We start from the raw sequence: 19,748 nt of genomic DNA, 5'->3' as shown, positions 1-19,748 counted from the left end.
GTGATGTTACTACGGGTTCTGGACTCATACAGAACAACATCACGAGGCCATCTATGCCTAACAATTCAATACTGTCCACTAATTTGATCTCATTCTAGATATATACGGAGACTTAGATACACATATACACAAAAAACTATTCAGTAACAAGACCCAAGCCCAAGATTTACACAGAGCGGCATCGCGGGTGTGTGCCCTGTTTTCCATGCCTAGAGTCTCGCAAATCGTCATATGAAGCCCTGAGAGAAACTGTCAATTCTGTAGCCAATTCCTTCAATGCTTTCTTCGCCTCGGCGGCCTGCTTATTTAGCTCCTCCATATGCGCTGTCGTAACGCCCCCTATTACCTCTGAACCATCATCGGTTGCAGTTTGTATCTCGCTTACACTGTCCTGGACAACCTCGCTTAACTCGCACACTTTCATTTTGTGTTCGTCAGCAATCTCCTCGCGAAAATGGTCGACAAGACCAGGCAGTTCTGATCTAATGCTGTCCTGAACGATATCATCAAGTTCTGATTTGACGCTATCGCGTACGATGTCCTGCTGTAATCTGAAACTGTTGTGAATTTCCTCATCGATATATCTTTTGATGTCAGGCTCGATAAGATGGGCGCCAGGAGGGCCAGATGTCCAAGACTTTGATGGTAGGCCACCATCTACATCCCCTGACAAGGCTAGTAGACGATGGTGTCCGGAGCGAATCAATAGCTCACGGACCCGATCTTCAGGAAGTCGGCTAAGCTTCTGCTCAAGATATCTAAGTGAAGAATGATCTGCGTCGTCGAGAGAAGAAGCATGTGTAAAGTGAGTTGGACGGATCGAGTTGGAAGATGGTGACGGAGGGCGAGTACTTGGGGTATTGACTTCAGTAGGTGATCCAAACCAGTCTGGGTGTGTAAGAAGCCGCCTTTTGCAACATTCCTCGGGTGACAGAGAGCGCCCTAGAGACCATCAACAGGCTATGAAAGCTGAAATCTCCTGTAGATGTGGAGATGGGACATACCTCTGCCCCGTTTGCCGATGACCGGATTCAATCCGGCTTCATCATTGTATTGGGGTGGACCCGGGCTTTAAAAAAGCGATGAGCAGCCCTGACTCAGGTGAATGAAGATCAGTGATAGAATTGACAGGACAACAGTAAAAGAGACCGACTAAAAGCTCCTGCGGCCTGGCCACAAGTACATGCTCACTCCAGTTCAAGAAGTTGGAGAGTCCTATGAAAACACAGGAATGGCACGCCAAGCGGAGAGAACGGCAAGAAGAAAATGATTCCTTGATTGACGAACGACAACAAAGGTATCAGAAGCTCTTGCGGCCTAGCCACACGTACGTACCCAACCCAAGATCCAAACCTGGAGTCCTATAAGAACACAGGAAACGGCAGGACCAGCGGCCAGAACGGCAAAGAGTGAATAGTCGAGTTCCTATACGTGATGAGGATGATGGAGTTGATATCGCACAGAACGAAGGTGAAGCATAAGATATCTCAGGGGGAGAAAGGAAGTGAGGAATTAGTTGAGCGGTCGGCCTTGAGAGAGGATCGATACATAAGGACGGGAAAGGGGGCTGGGGCTTGGCATTGTTGACCGCGTCATCTCTGACCACGTTATCTGACAGGTTACCATTTTAGGTAGCGGGACGAGCACAGACTCCCATTCTATTGAGATCCTTCACTTCACAGTACTCTTGTTTCGCTGCTCCCACCTTGAGGTCAATTCAAGACGGCTGATCTCCACTGCAGCCATTGACGACGGGATGCAAAAGCGGTTTTCGTGGTTACAAATCGGATAGACAGCAAATTTACCTCCGTTGACGGCGAATGCCCCATTGTGGCCTTAGGCACTGAATAATGTCAACTCAACTATTTTCAATACCAAGTATCTGTGTTTGGTGGATATTTGCTGGTGTTCTCTATACTGCGGCCTCTTGCCATGGTAGGTCAGATATGTGGTGTTTGAGAACGTTTGTCTAATTTATATACAAATACAGGGCTCTCAAACGTTGTATTGATTTACATACAAGTTCTAAAAGGGTATCTTTTATAGGAGCATAATAGGATGGCCCGCCCAACCGTGTGGCCCGTCCGATCGTTGATTACGTTCTGTTAATGCGAAGGAAGGGTGACTAATTTTCGCCAAGAGTTAACACTGTAGCCGCATGCACCGCTCAATATTCTGCCCGCACGGTGTACACAACCTACTGTGTGATTTTCTGCTGGCAGAATTACGGGCGTATTGATCGCTCATGTTCTGCCGGTCTTATAATGGACACACGTGCACCGTCTGTTATTCTGCCGGCACAACATTGAAACCTGTTGGTCTAACCATGAACATGGAAATTGAATCGTCTCCCAGTACAACCTACTCGACCTCTTCCTTTCAGTCTGGGAATTCAAGACGGGAAGTGAAATATGTGCGCAAAAATTTGCCTTTTGCTTGTACTACTTCAAGCTCATGCTGTACTTTAGATTCTTATCCTCAAAATTTAGACATATTCGAACCGAAAACCCAGATTTTGTGCTGCGATAAAGACATGAGCCCAACAAGTAAGCGTCAAAAGAAACAGAAGCAGAACAGTCAAGAATGGGCGCATCTATTACTGGCAATTACATCTTGGTCTACCTATTGGCGTTGTTGCCTTCGGCAAAATGGTCGAGCACAATTGAGCACTAACATTAGGGATATCGACCGTCTCGTACTAGTCAACGTAATTTTTACAAGCATAGGCTTCTGGTTGAAGCTGCATGCTCCGGTCCCGCAAGAAGCCCTTTTTCGACTGAACGCGGTCTCGACTTTAGAGCGATAGTCGAGTGATGAAAACCTGTCAATCAGATACAGTTCCTTGTGCAAACTGGCCGACCGCTAAGTGTCCTGCTTTGTAGACCAGTGTACCTGAATCGAGCCACTACTTCTGCCCGGGTATCGGTTAGAGAACAATCTGACCACGTCTGACCAGGGTCTATTCTTATCATTTTTTAGCTCCCTCAAGAATTTCTCCTCTTCAGAGGACCACTTCTTGCCTCTCCTGGAAGCTCCGTGGTGCTCAAGGCGGCTAGATGGATGATCCATCTCACCTGCTGGCTTCTCGGCTTTGTCCTCCGACGTTTCTGTGTCCGGTTTGTCGAAGGCGCGTGATGTTATATTTGCGCACATCCAATTGCAAAATTGCACACGTACGCCAAAGGGTGCAGAAAAATAAATAGCAAGAAGGGCATCAAGATCAAGCGACGTGTCTTCCTCTGAGCCGGATATAGGATGGCGAGCCCGCTTTGACGGCTGTTTACTCGACGGTTGCGGTTTTCGCTTGCGTAGTTTCGACCGTTGACTGCTACTCTCCGGCGGGATAACACGTGACGGTACGTTGGCTTCGGCGTCGTCAGGTGATGTTTGCGTATGGCCTTGGCCGTGGGGGCCAACCGATCGAAGATCGCTATCCTGCCTTTCGGCCTGTGTGTTGAAGTCTGTGTGGTAAAAAGATGTGTCACACAGAGCGACGGGGGGGTCAGGATACGGAAAGCTCGTCTCCGATCCAAGAAAATGATTTTTCGGCTGAATGGACTGCAATTCTCCAATCATCCACGATCCGTCGTCGGCGAGAATAACCGGGTCAATTGGAATGTCATTGTGCTTAGCAGACAACGGCGGGCTGTGCTCCGAATCAAGCGTGCTGGGCGACGAGGCGATGACTGGAAGGGCGGGCGCCTCGGTCAGACTAACCGTGGCATTTTGATCATCCCACAGCGTGATCGAATCTGACACACCACCTTCACGATCCTCCACAGTTCGCTCGGGCGTTTCTGGGTGTCGCTCATCGGGTAAAGTGTCAGATGACGGTATAGGCGACTGCGGTGGTGAAAGTTGGGAGCCAGAGAATGTGTATGGGGCGCCTTTTGCACTCGTGTTTACGCAAGCATCGGCTGGCGGCCGCGCCGGGAGTGGATGCTTGGGCAATGGCAAAATTCGTGGCCGGGGCTCATCACAAAGCTTAATAGCAGAAGACTTGTTACACGGACTGTGTGAACGGGGGAAATTGGAAGGCGGATGTTGCTTGGGAAGAGGGAATCGTGTGGAAGGAGAAAATCTTCTGGGAGAAGGGAATCGTGCGGGAGGAGGGTATGGTGTGGGAGGTGCAGATTGCGTGGGAGAGGGAGATTTTGTGGGAGGAGGGAAAGCCCATGGCCTGAAGTTTTCAATGTGAAATGTAGACAACATATTGCAAGAAACAGGAATATTGGGATCTTTTGGCAGGGTTGGCTCTGTGGATATTTGGACCCGGAAATGAAGGTCAGGGGTATGGTAAATGAAGGGAGGGAAGTGCAGACAGGAATTGGGGAAGGGATCTGGTGTAAGGAGAGGGTCAAGTGATAGGGGAATTGTGCAGCTGATGAGAAAATCGAATAGTAACAATGCGACCTTCCCGCATCCTTATATGTCCTCTCAACGAGGTCCTGCGCAGTGGAGAGTACGCCGAGCTGAAACGACTCTCACCTTGCAATCTCTTCCGCTCCAGCTGACGTATCCACCCTTAATCAGGATCGTCGAACAAGCGCTGGAATTGAGAGCTCCCAGCCAATCGTGGCTAGCATGTTGCCTCCAAGCCTCGTATGTGAAGCCCCGGTTATCACACACAGACTACGGATAAGGATGCGGCAATTTTGCCATTGGCAGGTTGCAAAGGCCAGACCACACGTCGAACGGCATCAATCGCGGTGGGTCGAAAGCACGCGTTGATGGATGGGATGACATGCAACTCGACCAGGTGAAACTAGTCCGGTAGGCCACAGAATACACTCACTGCCCGGAAGCTCCAACCAACATACAACGAAGGAGCCATGGGGCAATGCTGCACTCAAAGATTAGCAAGCGATTGAACAAGACAAGACATCCATACTTACCAGTTAATTGCATGCACGAGCGCGCCGCAAATGGCCATGATTTCACGGATTCAGCATGCAAAAGGCACCCACAGGTGAGAGCGCGCCTGACCGGAAAGAGCGGAGATAGCTCAGAAACTCAGACATGGACGAAGTGACGGCTGGACATTCCTTTCCAGGCATTCGTGGGCAATTCGGCGTAGCCGAAAGGGGGGCGAGAAAGAGGGGAAGCACACAGCGCCATACCATAAAAGGGAAATGTTCGGGTAACACGGCATCTCTGGGAGGGGCGGTGCCCTGGCTGAGGCAGACGGTAGAGGGGAACAAAGAAGAGAAAGTGCGTCGTCTTTCGAGGGAGAGGTGCCGGACTTATATAGATTGTGCGGGAGACTTGAGGCGGCAGGCGAAGGACGCAAAAGCGGCGAGCAGCGGCGCGATGCCCGAAACGGACCGCACTATACCGTAACTGGTAGTCGTATTTCCGTATGTGACAGGCGGTGGTGGTGAGCAGAACGGCGGTTCAATGGGAGCCGTTTCTGGCGCCCCGCTAACCGTCACAACAATTACTAATATAATTTTTATTTATTATTTATAAGCTTCTTTTATAATACCTGCAGAAATTATTATTATAAGTAATATCTTATAAGCTTGTAAGAATTTAATAATAATAGTATATATTAGAATATATATATTTAATTATTAAATAAGTCTGATATAATAATTGAAATTAAATAAATTAATAAAGAATTTTATATTAAAAATAACTTTTAACTTCTCTTTTATAATTCTTATTCTGAGGCTGTCAACGTTCTGGCTGAGTAGTCAGATTATTAGGAAAATAATATAAAATTTTTTTAATACTAAAATAATTTATATTTTATTATATTTATAAAATAATTATTTAAAGTAATTAATATAGTTTTTAAATAACTTACTATAATAGAGAAAATTATTAATATAAATACACAGGAAAGCCCGCATGCATTAAAATATATTATTAATTTAGTATTAGATATATAGTATACTATTTAAAAAATTTATTAGTATAACTTTAAGAAATTCTTATCCGCGATAGATAATAATACCGGTGTATTTTTAAGAAGATAGATAGACCGGTTATTAATAAAATATAATTATTATATTTATAATAGAGAGATACATATCTCCAGCTACTTTAATAATAATTTCTTATTAGAATAGTATAAAGTAGATATCAGATATAATATTATTATTAAAATCATAGATATTTATTACTGATTAGAATTTAATTTTAAATTAATTTTTATAATATATAGTCTTGGTTATAATGAATACTAGAGTATCTATATAATAGAAGTTTTTTAAATAATTTATATAATTAAGATAAATCAGCTCATCAAAAATTTTATTAATTATATTACAGTATAGTTTACTAAGATTATAAACTTTTAATTATCTTTTTAAATAGTTTTTCCAGTCTAATTTTATATAAATTTCAAGCTATCAGTCTGTCAAACCCTAGGATCGCTTCCCTGTCCCAGTTAGCTTAGCCCCGTTGGTATACTTACCGCTGAATTACGTCAAGGTAATATCAACTTGATGACTATCTGAGAGACAACTAGATCGTGGATAAGAGAAGAGAAGTAAGGCTGAATAGTACCGCACAGCTATTCATAAGTAAGTGCGGACGAGCGTTCTATAGCTAAGCTTCCAAATATATAGTTACTTAAAGATAGTAGTATTGAGCACAAAGAACAGAATTAACTAAGTACATGAAAGAGTGTCCTTATATATCCTATCCTCCGTATACTATATCGTATACCATCGGGTCTGCCGTATACCAGTATAGTAGTTGTAGACCATGATGGTATGCCGTATACCATATGTTTGTCCATATACCGTAGTCACGTGGTGCGAGGCCGTTCCGGGCGTCGTATTGGCAATCCGCGATTATACTAAATAACAGTTTTGGTTTTGCCCGAGCGCTGCCCTTATCGGCGCTTTCTGCCTGGCGAGTCCGCCTTACTAGTAGGTTAACTAGCAGGGGTCCGTAACACAGTCTATAGAGACCTGGATGATATTTTAATTTATTTATATATCAGAATATAAATTATATATTTATTCAAGATATTTTTACTTAGTTAGAATACTATAAATAATAATATTATTTAATAACTGTTTATATATCTTGGAATCAGTTTTCAATAATTATAATAATTTATTATCTGTAGGCCGGACTGCAGCTAGTATAATCAGATCTTTTTTAGAATTTATATTAAATATATAATAGATACTAATAGCTTTGAACTCAGTGATATTATCTAATCTTATATAATAGTTAATTATAACGGGGCTAGCTGTGTCGTTGCAGGCTATAATATAAAAAAAAATTTATATTATATATATATATAAATAATATAATATCATGAAATTATTTTTTTAATTTAAATAAATAGTCTCTGTCAGTAGCTAGATTCTGGTATTATTAGATAGAGATTATTATCTTTAAATATAATTTAACTATAAAATATTTACTGGTAAACACCGATCGTGGTTGGGGATGGTAATTTAATTTAGAAGTTATAATAATAAAAACTATTATATAATTATAACTAATAATAGTTACTTTATATCAATCATAATTAATAATAAAATCTTCGGGACCGAGAGTATTAGATCTAATTAATAAATTTATTTTTAAATTATTTATTAAATAGATTTTTAAAATAATTTTTAGAAGAACTAGTTAGATTTATTATTAAATAAAAAAATAAATATTAAATAAAATATACTTAGTACTTATAAAGCTATCAGCAACACCGTAAATTAGTATAAATGCATATTTAAGAATATTTAGATTTAGAATTTATTTTTATATAAATTAATAGTCTATAATATTTATTATATAGTTAATATCTAAATAAACTAATTATATATCTTCAGACGTAGGAGTGAAGACTGCTTTTATAATAATATAATATTAATTTTTAAAAAAACAGTTCCCGGTTAGATTTAGTAAATAATTAATATTAGATTTAATTATATAAATAAGAAGATCAGTATAATACGCCTGTATTTCTCTGAAACAGTTTTTTAAATACATATATATTATGTTATTTAATAGGAAACTTTCTATATAATAATAATACTAGAAATTATTTTAATTATTCTAATTATTAACTGGTTTGGGCTTCTATGTAGATTTATTATAATTTTAATAATTCTTATTATACTTATCCGGCTAGTAATTATTATTCTTATAATATTATTATTCTGTATCTATTTCTTTCTCAGTTTTATTATAATAGTTATTTTTTATAATATTATAACTGTCTGTATTAGTATTATAGTATACTCTCTAGTATTATTAATAATAATGATTATTATTATTATTATCATTATAAATATAATTATTATTACTACAATTGTTCCCTTGAGGGCGGAAGTAGCTTAAGATATTATAATTTTATTAGTTATAATTATTATTATTATAGAATTATATATTATTATTTTATTAATTTTATATATTTCTTTGATTTTTATAGTTTTATTAGTTTCTGTTATTTTATTAATTCCTGTAATTTTATTAATTCTTATTTTACTAGTTATAGTTTCACTGCCTGTTATTCTATTACCAGAGGCGCTGATTACTATTATTCTATTAGTTTTATTAATTACTATTATTAAACTGGTTCTACCAGGACCTTTAATTTCTGTAGTTTCAGTTAGAGAAGAATAGACAGCAGTTATTATAATTATTAATATTAATATTATTATTATTTCAGAGATAGTAGTTATTCTAAAAATAATAAGATACTAGATTTTATTTATCTTTCTAGTTTATTAATTTATTAATAAGAAATTAAATAAATTCTGAGATTATTATTAATATAAAAAACTTATTAATTAATTTTTAAAGCTAAATATCCATATATTACCAGGTATATAAAATCAGAGAATAAAAATTATTATTATTATATTAAAAAATAAATTCTACCAGTTAAAAAATATAAGCAGAAGATAAACAGTTCACACAGATATTATTAATTATATAATAATAATTTTTTAACTACTATTGAGTATAACTGGGTGGTAGACAGAATCTATTTTCTAATTATTTATAAAATAAATTAATATTATTTAATTAAAATAAAATTTATTAAATATCTAGACTTAATTTATTTAGCTACCAACTGAGTACTTCGCCATGAAAATAAATATTAATATTTTAAATAATCTTCCGAGGGTTCTTTATAATTACTAATTAATATAAATATTTAATAAAAATATAAACTGATTTATACTAGATTTTATTATCTTTATTAATAATATCTCCATATCTCCAGTTTACAGATATGTTAAAGTAGAAATAACTAATATCAGCTGTATATTAATAATTAAATTACTGTCTGTTATTATTTCTATTACTATTATTATTATTATTTTTATTATTATATCTATTATTATATCTGTTAGGGTAGCTATTACCTTAATAACTATTAATTTAATATAGTTTATAAGAATAAGATTAATAAGAGTCATAAAAATAAAATACTAGATATTATTAAAATTAATAAAGCTAATAAGATAATATATAATAAATATCAAAAAATATACTACCTTAGTATTTCAATTTGGGCTGGAGCTGCCTTTTTCGGCCGCAAATGACGCCAAAAACGGCTGCTCCAGCCCATCTGCTGACTTAGCCGCCGTGCGCATAACGAATCCATCTCGGCCACGCACCGGGTTCCTGGCACGTGACAGGCACCAGTTGCTGCCAACTGAGCTCCCGCGGCAAGATACTGTCCACTCCTGGTGCTTTGTTGAACAAACCACAGCAATGCTCGTTTTCACCTTTGAAGGTCAGCCTCTGAGGGAGCCATTTTCGGCTCCCTCCAGAGTGAAGCGCCCCCCTCCCCGAAGCAGTCACCTTTTCCCTTATAAGTGACACTCCTCCCCCCTTCCCTTCTCCCCGTCTATGTTCCTCAGCCATCTCATCTTTCCATATTATCTGCCTGCCGTCGTCGCCACTTACCTTGCGATCCTACCCTCTTCTGGTCTCTCTTTTCAGTAGACCGGTCGCTCGACTCCTTTCCTTGAACCATGGCTCGTCGCCCACGCCATCACGACGCTGGCCACAGCAGCAACGACGACGACGACGGAACCGCTAGCAATGCGTCTTTCCGCCTAGACTCGGACGACGCCGCAAGTGCGGGTTTCCAGACGGACATCACAGATGTTACAGACTCCGACGTGCCTCTACCCACTCGCCGAAGAGGCAAGGGTCGAACCCGTCAGAACCGCTCTAGGCAGAAATTTTTAAAAAGGAAGTCTCATGAGACTGCTAAAGGATCTCCTTTATCAAGCCGTGTGAATACGGACTCAGACTGCAGCTCTGGAGAAGGTGGCATGGTTGTTAGTGCCAGCCGTACTCGTCGTTCAGAGAAAAGGTGTTCCCGGGAGAAACCTCAAAAACCAGCTGCTTTGGCAGACGTCGCAAAACAAGACGAGCATTTAGACACCAGCTCCAGCGATAATAGTTGCCGTGATAGTGACTCTGCCAGTGACTCTGACACGGACCCCGATATTGATTCGGATACCGAGGTATCGTCAGACAGTGATGATGACGGTTATGCAGACGGCACCAGAAAGAACATTACGCGGATGGAAGACCGATGGGAACGGTATGCCGAAATTCCGTACAGTGGCACAGAAGCATCAGGTACAGGCTAATAAATGACCAGGTATTGTCGAAAGAGAGAGAAGAAATACAGGGCGTCAGCGCAACCGGACTGCAAGTGGGCTGATCCAGCGACTGCACTTCGCGATGCTGGGCAAAAGGAGTTGACTCTGTTCGTCCGTTGGTGCCTGCGGTTGCGGCTGGGCAAAAATGGTCGAAAGCTCAAGGGTATCAAGAAATTCAAGGCTCTGGATACGGACTGGAAATCGTTTCTCCGACACTATGAAAAGCTCACGGAAGAGCCAATGGACGATGCGCTCGGTCGGCGAATGAGGAAGGTTGGGATGAGAACTTGCCTCTCTTTGAAATTGATTGCTAACCATCTTTGGCCCCAGAGTATCCGAAAAGTCGCAAGGAAGCATGGTTTAGATACAGATGAGAAAGAAAAGACTCCGATGTTTATCGAAGATGTGGTGCCCCTGCAGGAGACAACCCTGCGCACCATGGAGAAACGTTTCGATCTTGGTCTTCAGCGCATGCAGCAATGTCTCTACCCTTTAATGGCCTGCTTTACGGTGAATAGGATCAATGCGATGCGTCGTCTTCAGTACCAGCATCTACAGTGTTCGATCCAACGGGATCCTCATGGTGGACCCCCCCGAATCCTTCTGGAGATCAAGTATAAATTTGCCAAGAAATACATGGGTGTGACGCAAGCGTATGTAGCTTCCTGCTTCTTTCCGCACTAGAAATCCCGTTACTGACTGGCCCATCAGAAACACCTTCCCCCTCCCCGAGATTATCTATGATCCATCATTGATGCTGAGCCCTCATACGTTCCTTCTTGGGATTCTCTTTCATGATGATGCATTTCGGGCTCCGGGAATAAAGTCCATGGGGGACCTCCGACGCCTGTGGGTGGAAGATGGCCGCCAGCAGATGGAGGTCCCATTGAAACGGGACAAGGCTAAACACTACGTATTCTGCAAAGTCACGAGCGTCCGCGGCAAGATTCAGATACATCGCGATAAGCCCATCCCCTCAAGTACCCTTTCCCGACAGCTCAAGGTCTTCGGCGAGATCGCCGGCTTTAAGTGGTCGTTGTTCACGCATCGGTTCCGGTACGGTGGCGGCACTATTCTGAATGAAAGCGGTAAGTTGTGGAATATACCACCTTGCCCGTCCTTCCGTCATACAATACTGATTCAAAGCCGTTGGGATTGCTAGGTCTTGTCAGCGATGCCCAACAGAACTTGATCATGAAGCACGCGGATATCCGAACATTCCTAAACCATTACCTTCCTCGGCGCATCGGCACTGATATGCAGGCGTTGATGAGAGGACTCAAGCCAGATTCGGACATGATGAGGGCTGTCACCCGGATGGGACGATGGATTGACCGACGTCGGCCCCGAGAGCTTACTGATGCGCAGAAGGCCACGGTGGAGCACGATCCAGAGCTGCAGAAAGTCATTCGGAAGCGGGATGCGTTCTCCAAAAAACTTCAGCGCAGTCAGAAAAAGAGTGGCCGGAAGCTCGATAAGCTTGACAAGCTGAAACGGGATGTCACGAATACACGGAATCGACTCTTGTATGCGCTCCGCCAACGTGTGCGAGAGGAATTTGACGAGGAGCAGGCGGTCCTTGATATTGAGCGGCAACTGGCGGGCACTGCAATTCTCGACGAAGAGGCGAAGGAGCAGCTCCAAACTGAAGAGCAACTCCTTCCTCAGCAGATTCACCTGCTAGGTAAACTCATGACTTGGCCCACCTCCTTGTCGGTGGAAATCGAGTGGCAGCGGCGAAATGAGGCTACCGAAGCCGTTCGACTCTATTGTGATGTTCTGGAAGGTGGCCCGCGACGAGGTCGACGGCCGAAGCGGATTGTTCCGATTCAAGACACCCGGACGCCTAGCCCCCCCCGAGAAGTTATGGCGCCGGCCGAACCCCCTCTTCTTGCCCCGTCGCCCTCACGGCATGAGATCGCCTTGCAGGAGGCTGGCGAAGACATCCGAACTGCCGCGAAGCCCCGAGCATGCTTTCAATGCTATGGAAACCCCGCGGGATTTGGCAATCGGCGTCTAATGCAGTACTCCCGCCATAAAGGTCTGTTGCGACACTTCCGAGCCGTGCATCTCGACGATCGTCACTGTAACTACTGCAACGAGTCGGTGGACAACGAGATGTATTGGCGAAGGCACACCGTAGACAAGCATCGCTTGAATGTCAGATACCTTGGGAACTACCCTCATGATCTTTGAGTATGTTATGGATAATACTCTGGTCCAGGAGCATATTTACATTAGATCAGCCATGGAGAAGTTAACTGGTTCGTCCACGTGTGACCGTAGAAATGAAATCCCCTTTAAATATTTGCTAGTCTAGATTTAGGCCTGCTTCCCGATTTCACGTCCTTGGTTAGAGTTTTCTGGCGTCTCGCCAGATTGTATCAAGGTGTTCTGCTGGGAAGAGAGTATAGGATCTTTCCTGAGCAGACAAGAGAGCCGATACAGCACCTTGCACAATCACCCTGCCTACCCAGATTCTTCCACAATTCTTCAAGACAACCCTCCATACATTTATACTAGTCCGCATACAGTTAGCTTGATACCAAAACTTCTTGGCAGTATCGATTAGTACTGTAAACTAAACGATTTTACTTCCTTATCTTACAGTAGCCGTCTTAGAAATATAGGAATGTACAAGCTTTGACATCGATACAACAGAGCATTCGAATAGCGACAAGACTGACTGTCCCACTGTCCCATCTTGAACAAATTATTTTAAAATATCCCGAATTTGTAAACCATTGATCAACAAGTAACAGGACAGTCGCGCTTGCGATATTCGCTCAATGATTATCCCAAAAACGGAACATTAAATGTCCGAACAATCAGTTTCTCATGCTCCCGCACAACTAGCCGTACAAAGAGCGCAGTCTGGGTGAGATAAGGCGGTGACGCCAACATCAGAAAGAAGTTCAGATCGTATGGAATTTGCCTCGCTTATTCAAGATAAATGAATGGCCAAAATTCACCGGGCTGACCATATTCATACGCAGCGCCGTACCCTTGGACAGTCTTGTCGAGCAAGTCTTTTTCGAGTTCCAGTGTTATTCCCGTTCCGTCGAGAATGTTATGTAGATCTTGGCATGTCTTGTTGAATAATATATCAGTTGCACCCCTCTTCGGTAAGCTAATCATCTGGCCAGGACAGGCGATATCGCTGTGAAGAGAAATACATTGCAAATTCGGCAGTTTGCCATTTAGCACGGATTCCGCTATACAGGCCAATGCTTGCGCTATTGGTGATCGGCACTCCCGTATTGTAAGGTGGACCAAGGAAGATGGAAGTTCAGGTATACGGCTAAGATATACTTGATCCAGTATTAGGTATTCCAGGACAACGAACTGTTTAGGAGGGCCGCCGGATTGGTGGTCTCTGAAAGTAGGGGGTATGCCGAAAGGGTCGTCAAATGACAGTTGGAGAACCCGCAAGCTATCCCGTCGGCAAGAGAGCAGTGAGTATAGTCGCTGAAAACTTAATTGATAATTATAAGAACCACACGGCCCATAGTAAAAGGCAGTCAGATTTTTGCATAGTCCAATCAGCACATCAATATCTGTTTCCTCAATAGAACTGCCATTTAGTGAAACAGCTGAGGCAGAAATTGATCTGAGGGGAGTAACATCTGCAATATCTGTTTCATATGAATCTTGCCCACCAGAACAGTAGTCGCTGATCTGTATCTCTCTCAAAGGCAGCAGAGAAAGAAGCCGGGCGATACTATTCATGTTCATTCTATTATTGCAGCGACCTTTCCGGCAGCGTAGGTGTAATCTTTGGAGGCCGCCTAAGCAAGGTAATGACCAAAGAGCATTTATACGACCTTGGGATAAGCTAGTCAGGAGGAATAGGCCTTGGGGGTCAAGAGTAATAACCAAAGATCTCAGATTCTGAGTGCGTGAGATTATCAACATAGAAAAGATGACGGAGTCTCCGATTTCAGTACCAAAATGAGACGCATCTATGCCACCCAAGTTCAGATCCTGGGCTTCCTTTTCGAGGAGGTGAATATCTGCTTTTGGCATTTTATCTGGGTTGACAGCATTGATATTATGTTCACCCTCAGCCAGTAGAAAGCCTGGATTGTCGGTATCAATATCAAGCTGTTGGATATGCGCTGCTATGAGAGGGCAGGTAGTAATGGTGCGGCAGAGAAGTAGGATTGATAACAGTACATCTCCAGGACCTAGGATAATCTCATGGTAAAGAAGCGGCTGGGCGATAGCGCAAAACTTCTTTGATACCAAGCAAATATCGTTTAAGGCTGCAGTAGTCTCAATGAAATCCAGGATTATCAAGACGATCTCTGGCGGTAGGTCGCTGAGTTCCATCTTCGGCATACGTCGAAGAGTAATCGAAACTCGGGGCGAGAGCTGACGTCCTTTTCACTGCTGCACGTGATGTTCCCCGCAACGTGAACGGCGTAATACCTTCTGACTGACTAACGAGTCAGTTGTCGGAGCTACACTGGTTGGTTAGTTGTTGCCGTAAGTTAGTAATCTAGGAGCCCCACCGCCTGGCATAAGAAAATGGAATAGCTGGTTCACCTTGCTCTCGAAGCCTAACCCGTCCAAGTACGCAATTGTTGTGCTTGGAAGCTCCTAGTATTCAGAGGCCGCATACTGTGGCAGGCCAATGAAAATATTATTGACACGAGATTTGCTACCTCAGCCTGACTTGACGAATCCGCAGCTCTTGCGTATCGGGTTCGGACAATTTCACAAGCGCTAGGTTTCTCAAGCTTAACAAACTGTCTTAGATATAGACATACTCTGTAAGCGCTTTACAACTTTGTAGCATTGGGCTAACTTCAAAGCATCCATAATATATACTTAAATCAAACAGCCAACGTGATCAACCAGATATGCAGGAGAGAGTCAAAACGTAAACAGGTAACGCAACCAAGAGACTCAACTATTGTGCGATCATTGCGGCAGCCCTGGATATATTTGAAGTAGCAAAAATGGTGCTCATTGCAATCAAGTAGCATATTTCAGCGCACTTGGATTCTACATGTTTTGCGCTGATGAAGGATTGAGAAAGCCCATAGATGAAGAAGAATGATCTCCACTGATTTAGAGTGCAACGGCAGTAGCGATGTACTATACTACAGCAGTTTCTAAATTGGACAGTTGGGCAAGATAGATACGCTCGGTCCACGTGGCTATGTCTCAAACCTTATTCAGTATAGACTGCAATGATTCGATTTGGCAGGGAGCCTACAAGAATGTGTGTTGGTTTTCGGCCGAAGTAGCTTGGTAATAATAGCTGGGAGTTGCTCGTGTGAGCTATACTGGACATGGTATAAAGCACACACGTACCTCCTATTACAATCAGCGTTAGGAGCAAATGATAGCTGCTATTGTGATTGTTAAATAATAACGCAGGCCAGACTGGATGGCCTGCTCAAACCGGTCAGCCTCGTTAGGCTAATTATCATATAGCCAGAAAGCGCTGGATCACATTACTCATCTGAGGGTCCAAAGTCATATATCTGGGAAAGATTTACAATAATATTTTCACTTCACAGCAGTAAGGCTTCTTCTATGTGTGAGTTCTAACGTTATTGTCAGGGCTCTATGCTGAACATCAAGTATTTCCACGGGGTAGGAATCGGGCTCATCCATATGTATAGGACAGTGTATATTGGCGTCTGAGCTGCATCTGAAAGCCAACAGTACTCTGTTATCAGTCATTGCTTCTCGGCAATCAGTAAAGAAAGAACAATCGCTTGCCTTTCCACAACCGTGCCAGTAGCAGATAAGTCTCCAATGCATGGCATGTTTAGTAGTTACAACGCTGCGAAATATGTGCGATAATTCTGAGCGGGTTTTAGCTGGCTCACTTATACACGATGACGCAACGATCAAAATATAGATGGAGTAGCCTATGATTTAAAAAAAGGGGATGTCATATTAGCATAAGAGGATAGGATGGCTGCGTACGGAGGTGTGTACCTAAAGTCATTAGCGGCGCTAGTAATTTTGCGGAAATACACAGTACCTTATGTAGCACGTGACCTTATTCAGATACTATCATATTCTATACACGTGCACGTGATGCACAACTACTGTTTAGTCGCTCATGTGATTGAGTTTATGTATCACGTGAAAGCTTGTGCATGTGTTTGTTACTAGCATTACTGAATGAGCTGCAGAAGGGTTTGCTTGATGCCCTCTGTACTCTGATTATTTTCGTCTTCGGCTAAAAGACACTAGCAGTTCTATCGGTAGTGGTAACACAGCTATAACTTTATTACAGTATAGATATTTCTAGTCCTAAATAAGTATTAACCTCCCTTAGCTTTCACTCTTGCCCTTGACTCAAACAGTCAGTTTCTTCTTTATAAGGCAATATTAGTCTGCAAGTTGAACTTCTCTATTCTGACAGGTACAATATCTGACTGGACCGATAATAACTGGGTCTATTCGACCAGGCGGCTAGCCAAGCAATTTCAGATATATCAGGCGCATTGAATGCAGCTTGACACCCTTGCTGCAAGCATTGGATTATCCCCCTTGCTGTCATTGGTCGGCAGATCTTGCCACCATAGTTCGTCTGATGGGCATGCAGGGGTTTGCGGCAGGTCTGCTGCGGCGGCGGCAGCGGCAGTTTACATATAGCATCTGCGACCGTCTTATATATATTGTACACATCTTTTTACCCATCTCGCTTTATGACACACCAAAGCCTTTTCGCATATGGTGACACTACCCACTTCTAGTGATCACAGCCAAATATTTCCTACCTGCCCTTTCAGTGCATTTCTCTAAATAATTGTTTTACCTTCCTAAATTGTCGTTGACCATGAAGGAGAAAGTGACCCTGCGACCTTTGCGACCGGCGGTGAAAGCCTTACACGCTGAACCGAGCTATAGCAATCCAAAAGCAAAACGGCAGAGCGTCGCATGCAGAGCTTGTCGCGCAAAGCGGATAAAGGTTTGTTTACCTCGAATATTGTTTACTGTGAACTTTACTGATGGGTTAGTGTACTGGTGCACCAATTTGCCAGTCATGCATGATGTTGAAGTTAGCTTGTGACTTTGAGCCATACAGAGACAAACGCAGGAAATTGGCGCTACAACATGTAGAGAATGCCAAGCAGCGACTTGAGATCCTTCTTGAGCTTCTGCTTGCATTCTTAAGCAAAGAGAAAGACGAGACGATCCTTGAATGGAAAAAATGCCTGAAAGACACTCCATCACTTGAGATGATGATCGCAGACCTTGAAAGAAGGAAAGAACCGGGCCTATGATCCCATCGGCAATGATGGTATCTCGTTAACCCATAGCCGCTATTGTTTCATCTCTTGTGCGCTCTTTCTAGTCACGCACGAGATTAAACAAGTGTTTAATTAGCAATGCGGGCCTATATTATAGTTGTTATAATTATAACCACCGAAATTTTGCCTAGCAGGAAAGCCTGGTACGTTCTTCGGCCTCCTGCTCTTATATACTGCTTCTCATTCCCTTCATGTGTCATCTGCGATTGTATGACAATGTTTCGCCTGCTTAACATGTTTCCTTATATCTCTGACCCTCGCGTTCCCGGACGCAGTTGAACTCGTAGTGCCCGGTGAATGCATCGTAGAAATGAAGATATTCAATCGTTGACGGAATTCTCTAGCTGTGGTATGAGCCTAAGTCACCCACATTGTAATAAAGAATCCTATGTAGGCGTTAAACTTTTGCTCATCGAGTGTAGTTTAATAAAACATTATAATACAAGTTAGTTCTTACAAGGATCCTTTACCGGTCTAACCATATAAGAACTATTTTAATTAGGCTATATCTGATGGATGACTTTAGATAGACTTGGACAGGTAGAGTGGTTTTGCAAGGCACTGTGTCCACACATTATGCGAGATAATTTTTAGTGCTTTGACTAGGGTCTTCCTCGTAGGGATACCATAGTCGCCTTATAAAGGCATCCAGCTCGGCAAAGAACTCTTCGATTAAGTTCAGATCGGGCGAGTACGGCGGCAGACTATTAGTTTTACCCCTTCTAGGAGCATAACTGCTCTGATCGCTCAGAGTGATGAAATACAGCATTATCTATCACAAGCACGGATCTCTCTCCTAGGTACTTCCTACAGTATCGAAGAAGATATTCAATGAACTCCATAAACACAACTGCGTTTGTTATGTTACTAAAGATGCAAAATAGGCCAATACCATCCTGGGAGTACGCAGGGGAGTCTGGTAACGTTGATCGCGACAGAACTGGGATACTTGCACTGGTGCAATACTACAAGGGGCCTAGCCCGTGCGTTTAAATTATACCCGTCTGTCACACCCAGGTTCGTCAACATATACCAGTTGGTATGACTTGATTCAGAAGTGTCTCATATATTTCGTCGCGTAGATCGGGCTTCTGCTCTTTTGCTTTCTGAACCATCTTTTTGGACCAACCGACCGAGAAAAGCGCCTTGCTTATGCTGCTGGTTGCTACTTGCAGGCTAAACCCGTCCCAGACGAAAATTGCCATCTTGTTCCAGGGACAAGACAGGCTCTCAGAGAAGATGCTCGCATAATGCTTTCAGCATGATCAGTGTGATTAATTTCGCTCGCTCAATTCGAGTTGGTGGCGTTCTAGGACTGAAGACCCGCAGGTTGGAGCGGGTATGTTTGACCGTCTGCTTACTACATTTGGCAGCTTTAGCGGTTTTCATGATAGACATGCCGCAGCTCGTCTTGGAGCAGATAAGCTAAATTTTTGATGGTGATAGGTATGGTGTCGTTGCTGTACAGCCTTAGCACAATAGCAACTTAACAGTATGTTTGAAGAAAAAGTCGTAAAGCATTAGTGAGGTGCTCCGGTCTGAGCGTAGCCTGGGCACGGAAGCTTCTAGATTCCGGTATTCTACATGAACTACTAAGGTCGAGAAGTAAGGTCATTAGAGTTACAAACCAGATTATTAGTGCCAAGAGCACTAATATACCAGCCAAACCGTATGCAGACTAGTGTAATAATGCTAGGGATTGGGAAAGAAAAATGGCGACTCTGGGTAGGCATGGTGATTGTGCAAGATACTGTATTCAATTGCCTCACATCTCGAACAAAGACAATATGATACTGTAACTACCGGAGATGGTTTGGTTTGGTTTACGTCAGCGTTGCCGTCCCAGCCATCTTCCGTAAAAGAAACC

General features: G+C 42.6%; 7 protein-coding genes across 7 annotated transcripts; 3 read left to right on the top strand and 4 right to left on the bottom strand.

Moving 5' to 3' along the window:
- Positions 1–166: 166 nt before the first annotated feature.
- BDQ94DRAFT_163942 (uncharacterized protein) lies at positions 167–920 on the bottom strand (the record flags this gene model as incomplete). The annotated part of the gene is made up of 4 exons (XM_026769851.1): positions 167–298; positions 386–758; positions 817–851; positions 885–920. 4 exons carry the CDS (start codon positions 918–920, stop codon positions 167–169), a joined length of 576 nt encoding a protein of 191 aa, XP_026620099.1.
- Positions 921–2,698: 1,778 nt separating this feature from the next.
- BDQ94DRAFT_163941 (uncharacterized protein) lies at positions 2,699–4,586 on the bottom strand (the record flags this gene model as incomplete). The annotated part of the gene is made up of 5 exons (XM_026769850.1): positions 2,699–2,792; positions 2,954–3,439; positions 3,560–3,712; positions 3,758–3,843; positions 4,545–4,586. The coding sequence occupies 5 exons, from the start codon at positions 4,584–4,586 to the stop codon at positions 2,699–2,701; spliced, it is 861 nt and encodes a 286-aa protein (XP_026620098.1).
- A 4,886-nt stretch (positions 4,587–9,472) lies between these two features.
- BDQ94DRAFT_122868 (uncharacterized protein) lies at positions 9,473–12,897 on the top strand. The gene is made up of 5 exons (XM_026763810.1): positions 9,473–10,537; positions 10,598–10,871; positions 10,929–11,251; positions 11,310–11,686; positions 11,761–12,897. The coding sequence occupies exons 1-5, from the start codon at positions 9,957–9,959 to the stop codon at positions 12,792–12,794; spliced, it is 2,589 nt and encodes an 862-aa protein (XP_026620097.1). The 5' UTR covers positions 9,473–9,956; the 3' UTR covers positions 12,795–12,897.
- A 457-nt stretch (positions 12,898–13,354) lies between these two features.
- BDQ94DRAFT_122862 (uncharacterized protein) lies at positions 13,355–14,936 on the bottom strand. Its single transcript, XM_026763809.1, has one exon. The coding sequence runs from the start codon at positions 14,928–14,930 to the stop codon at positions 13,539–13,541; it is 1,392 nt and encodes a 463-aa protein (XP_026620096.1). The 5' UTR covers positions 14,931–14,936; the 3' UTR covers positions 13,355–13,538.
- An 840-nt stretch (positions 14,937–15,776) lies between these two features.
- BDQ94DRAFT_154619 (uncharacterized protein) lies at positions 15,777–16,495 on the bottom strand. Its single transcript, XM_026768323.1, has 3 exons — positions 16,335–16,495; positions 15,921–16,263; positions 15,777–15,840 (listed from the first exon to the last, which is right to left on the bottom strand). Exons 1-2 carry the CDS (start codon positions 16,379–16,381, stop codon positions 16,119–16,121), a joined length of 192 nt encoding a protein of 63 aa, XP_026620095.1. The 5' UTR covers positions 16,382–16,495; the 3' UTR covers positions 15,777–15,840; positions 15,921–16,118.
- Positions 16,496–17,406: 911 nt separating this feature from the next.
- Positions 17,407–17,854, top strand: BDQ94DRAFT_163938 (uncharacterized protein; the record flags this gene model as incomplete). The annotated part of the gene is made up of 2 exons (XM_026769849.1): positions 17,407–17,538; positions 17,588–17,854. 2 exons carry the CDS (start codon positions 17,407–17,409, stop codon positions 17,852–17,854), a joined length of 399 nt encoding a protein of 132 aa, XP_026620094.1.
- A 1,065-nt stretch (positions 17,855–18,919) lies between these two features.
- Positions 18,920–19,370, top strand: BDQ94DRAFT_154616 (uncharacterized protein; the record flags this gene model as incomplete). The annotated part of the gene is made up of 1 exon (XM_026768322.1): positions 18,920–19,370. A coding segment is annotated over exon 1 (163 nt), but the record flags the coding sequence as incomplete, so codon positions are not given.
- Positions 19,371–19,748: the final 378 nt, after the last annotated feature.

Source organism: Aspergillus welwitschiae (genome assembly GCF_003344945.1).
Source record: "Aspergillus welwitschiae strain CBS 139.54b unplaced genomic scaffold BDQ94scaffold_70, whole genome shotgun sequence".
Taxonomy (NCBI): Eukaryota; Fungi; Ascomycota; class Eurotiomycetes; order Eurotiales; family Aspergillaceae; genus Aspergillus; species Aspergillus welwitschiae.
Note: the sequence above shows the minus strand (reverse complement) of the source record. Positions and strands in the feature narration are given on the sequence as shown.

Excerpts from the sequence above, each read along its gene's own strand:
- BDQ94DRAFT_122868 (XM_026763810.1), top strand. The coding sequence starts at position 9,957 with ATGGCTCGTCGCCCACGCCATCACGACGCTGGCCACAGCAGCAACGAC. Across the intron at positions 10,538-10,597 it reads ATGGAAGACCGATGGGAACG|GTATTGTCGAAAGAGAGAGA; the intron begins GTATGCCGAAAT and ends ATAAATGACCAG. Across the intron at positions 11,687-11,760 it reads CACTATTCTGAATGAAAGCG|GTCTTGTCAGCGATGCCCAA; the intron begins GTAAGTTGTGGA and ends TGGGATTGCTAG.
- BDQ94DRAFT_154619 (XM_026768323.1), bottom strand. The coding sequence starts at position 16,381 with ATGCCATGCATTGGAGACTTATCTGCTACTGGCACGGTTGTGGAAAG. Across the intron at positions 16,264-16,334 it reads ACTGGCACGGTTGTGGAAAG|ATGCAGCTCAGACGCCAATA; the intron begins GCAAGCGATTGT and ends GTTGGCTTTCAG.
- BDQ94DRAFT_122862 (XM_026763809.1), bottom strand. The coding sequence starts at position 14,930 with ATGGAACTCAGCGACCTACCGCCAGAGATCGTCTTGATAATCCTGGAT.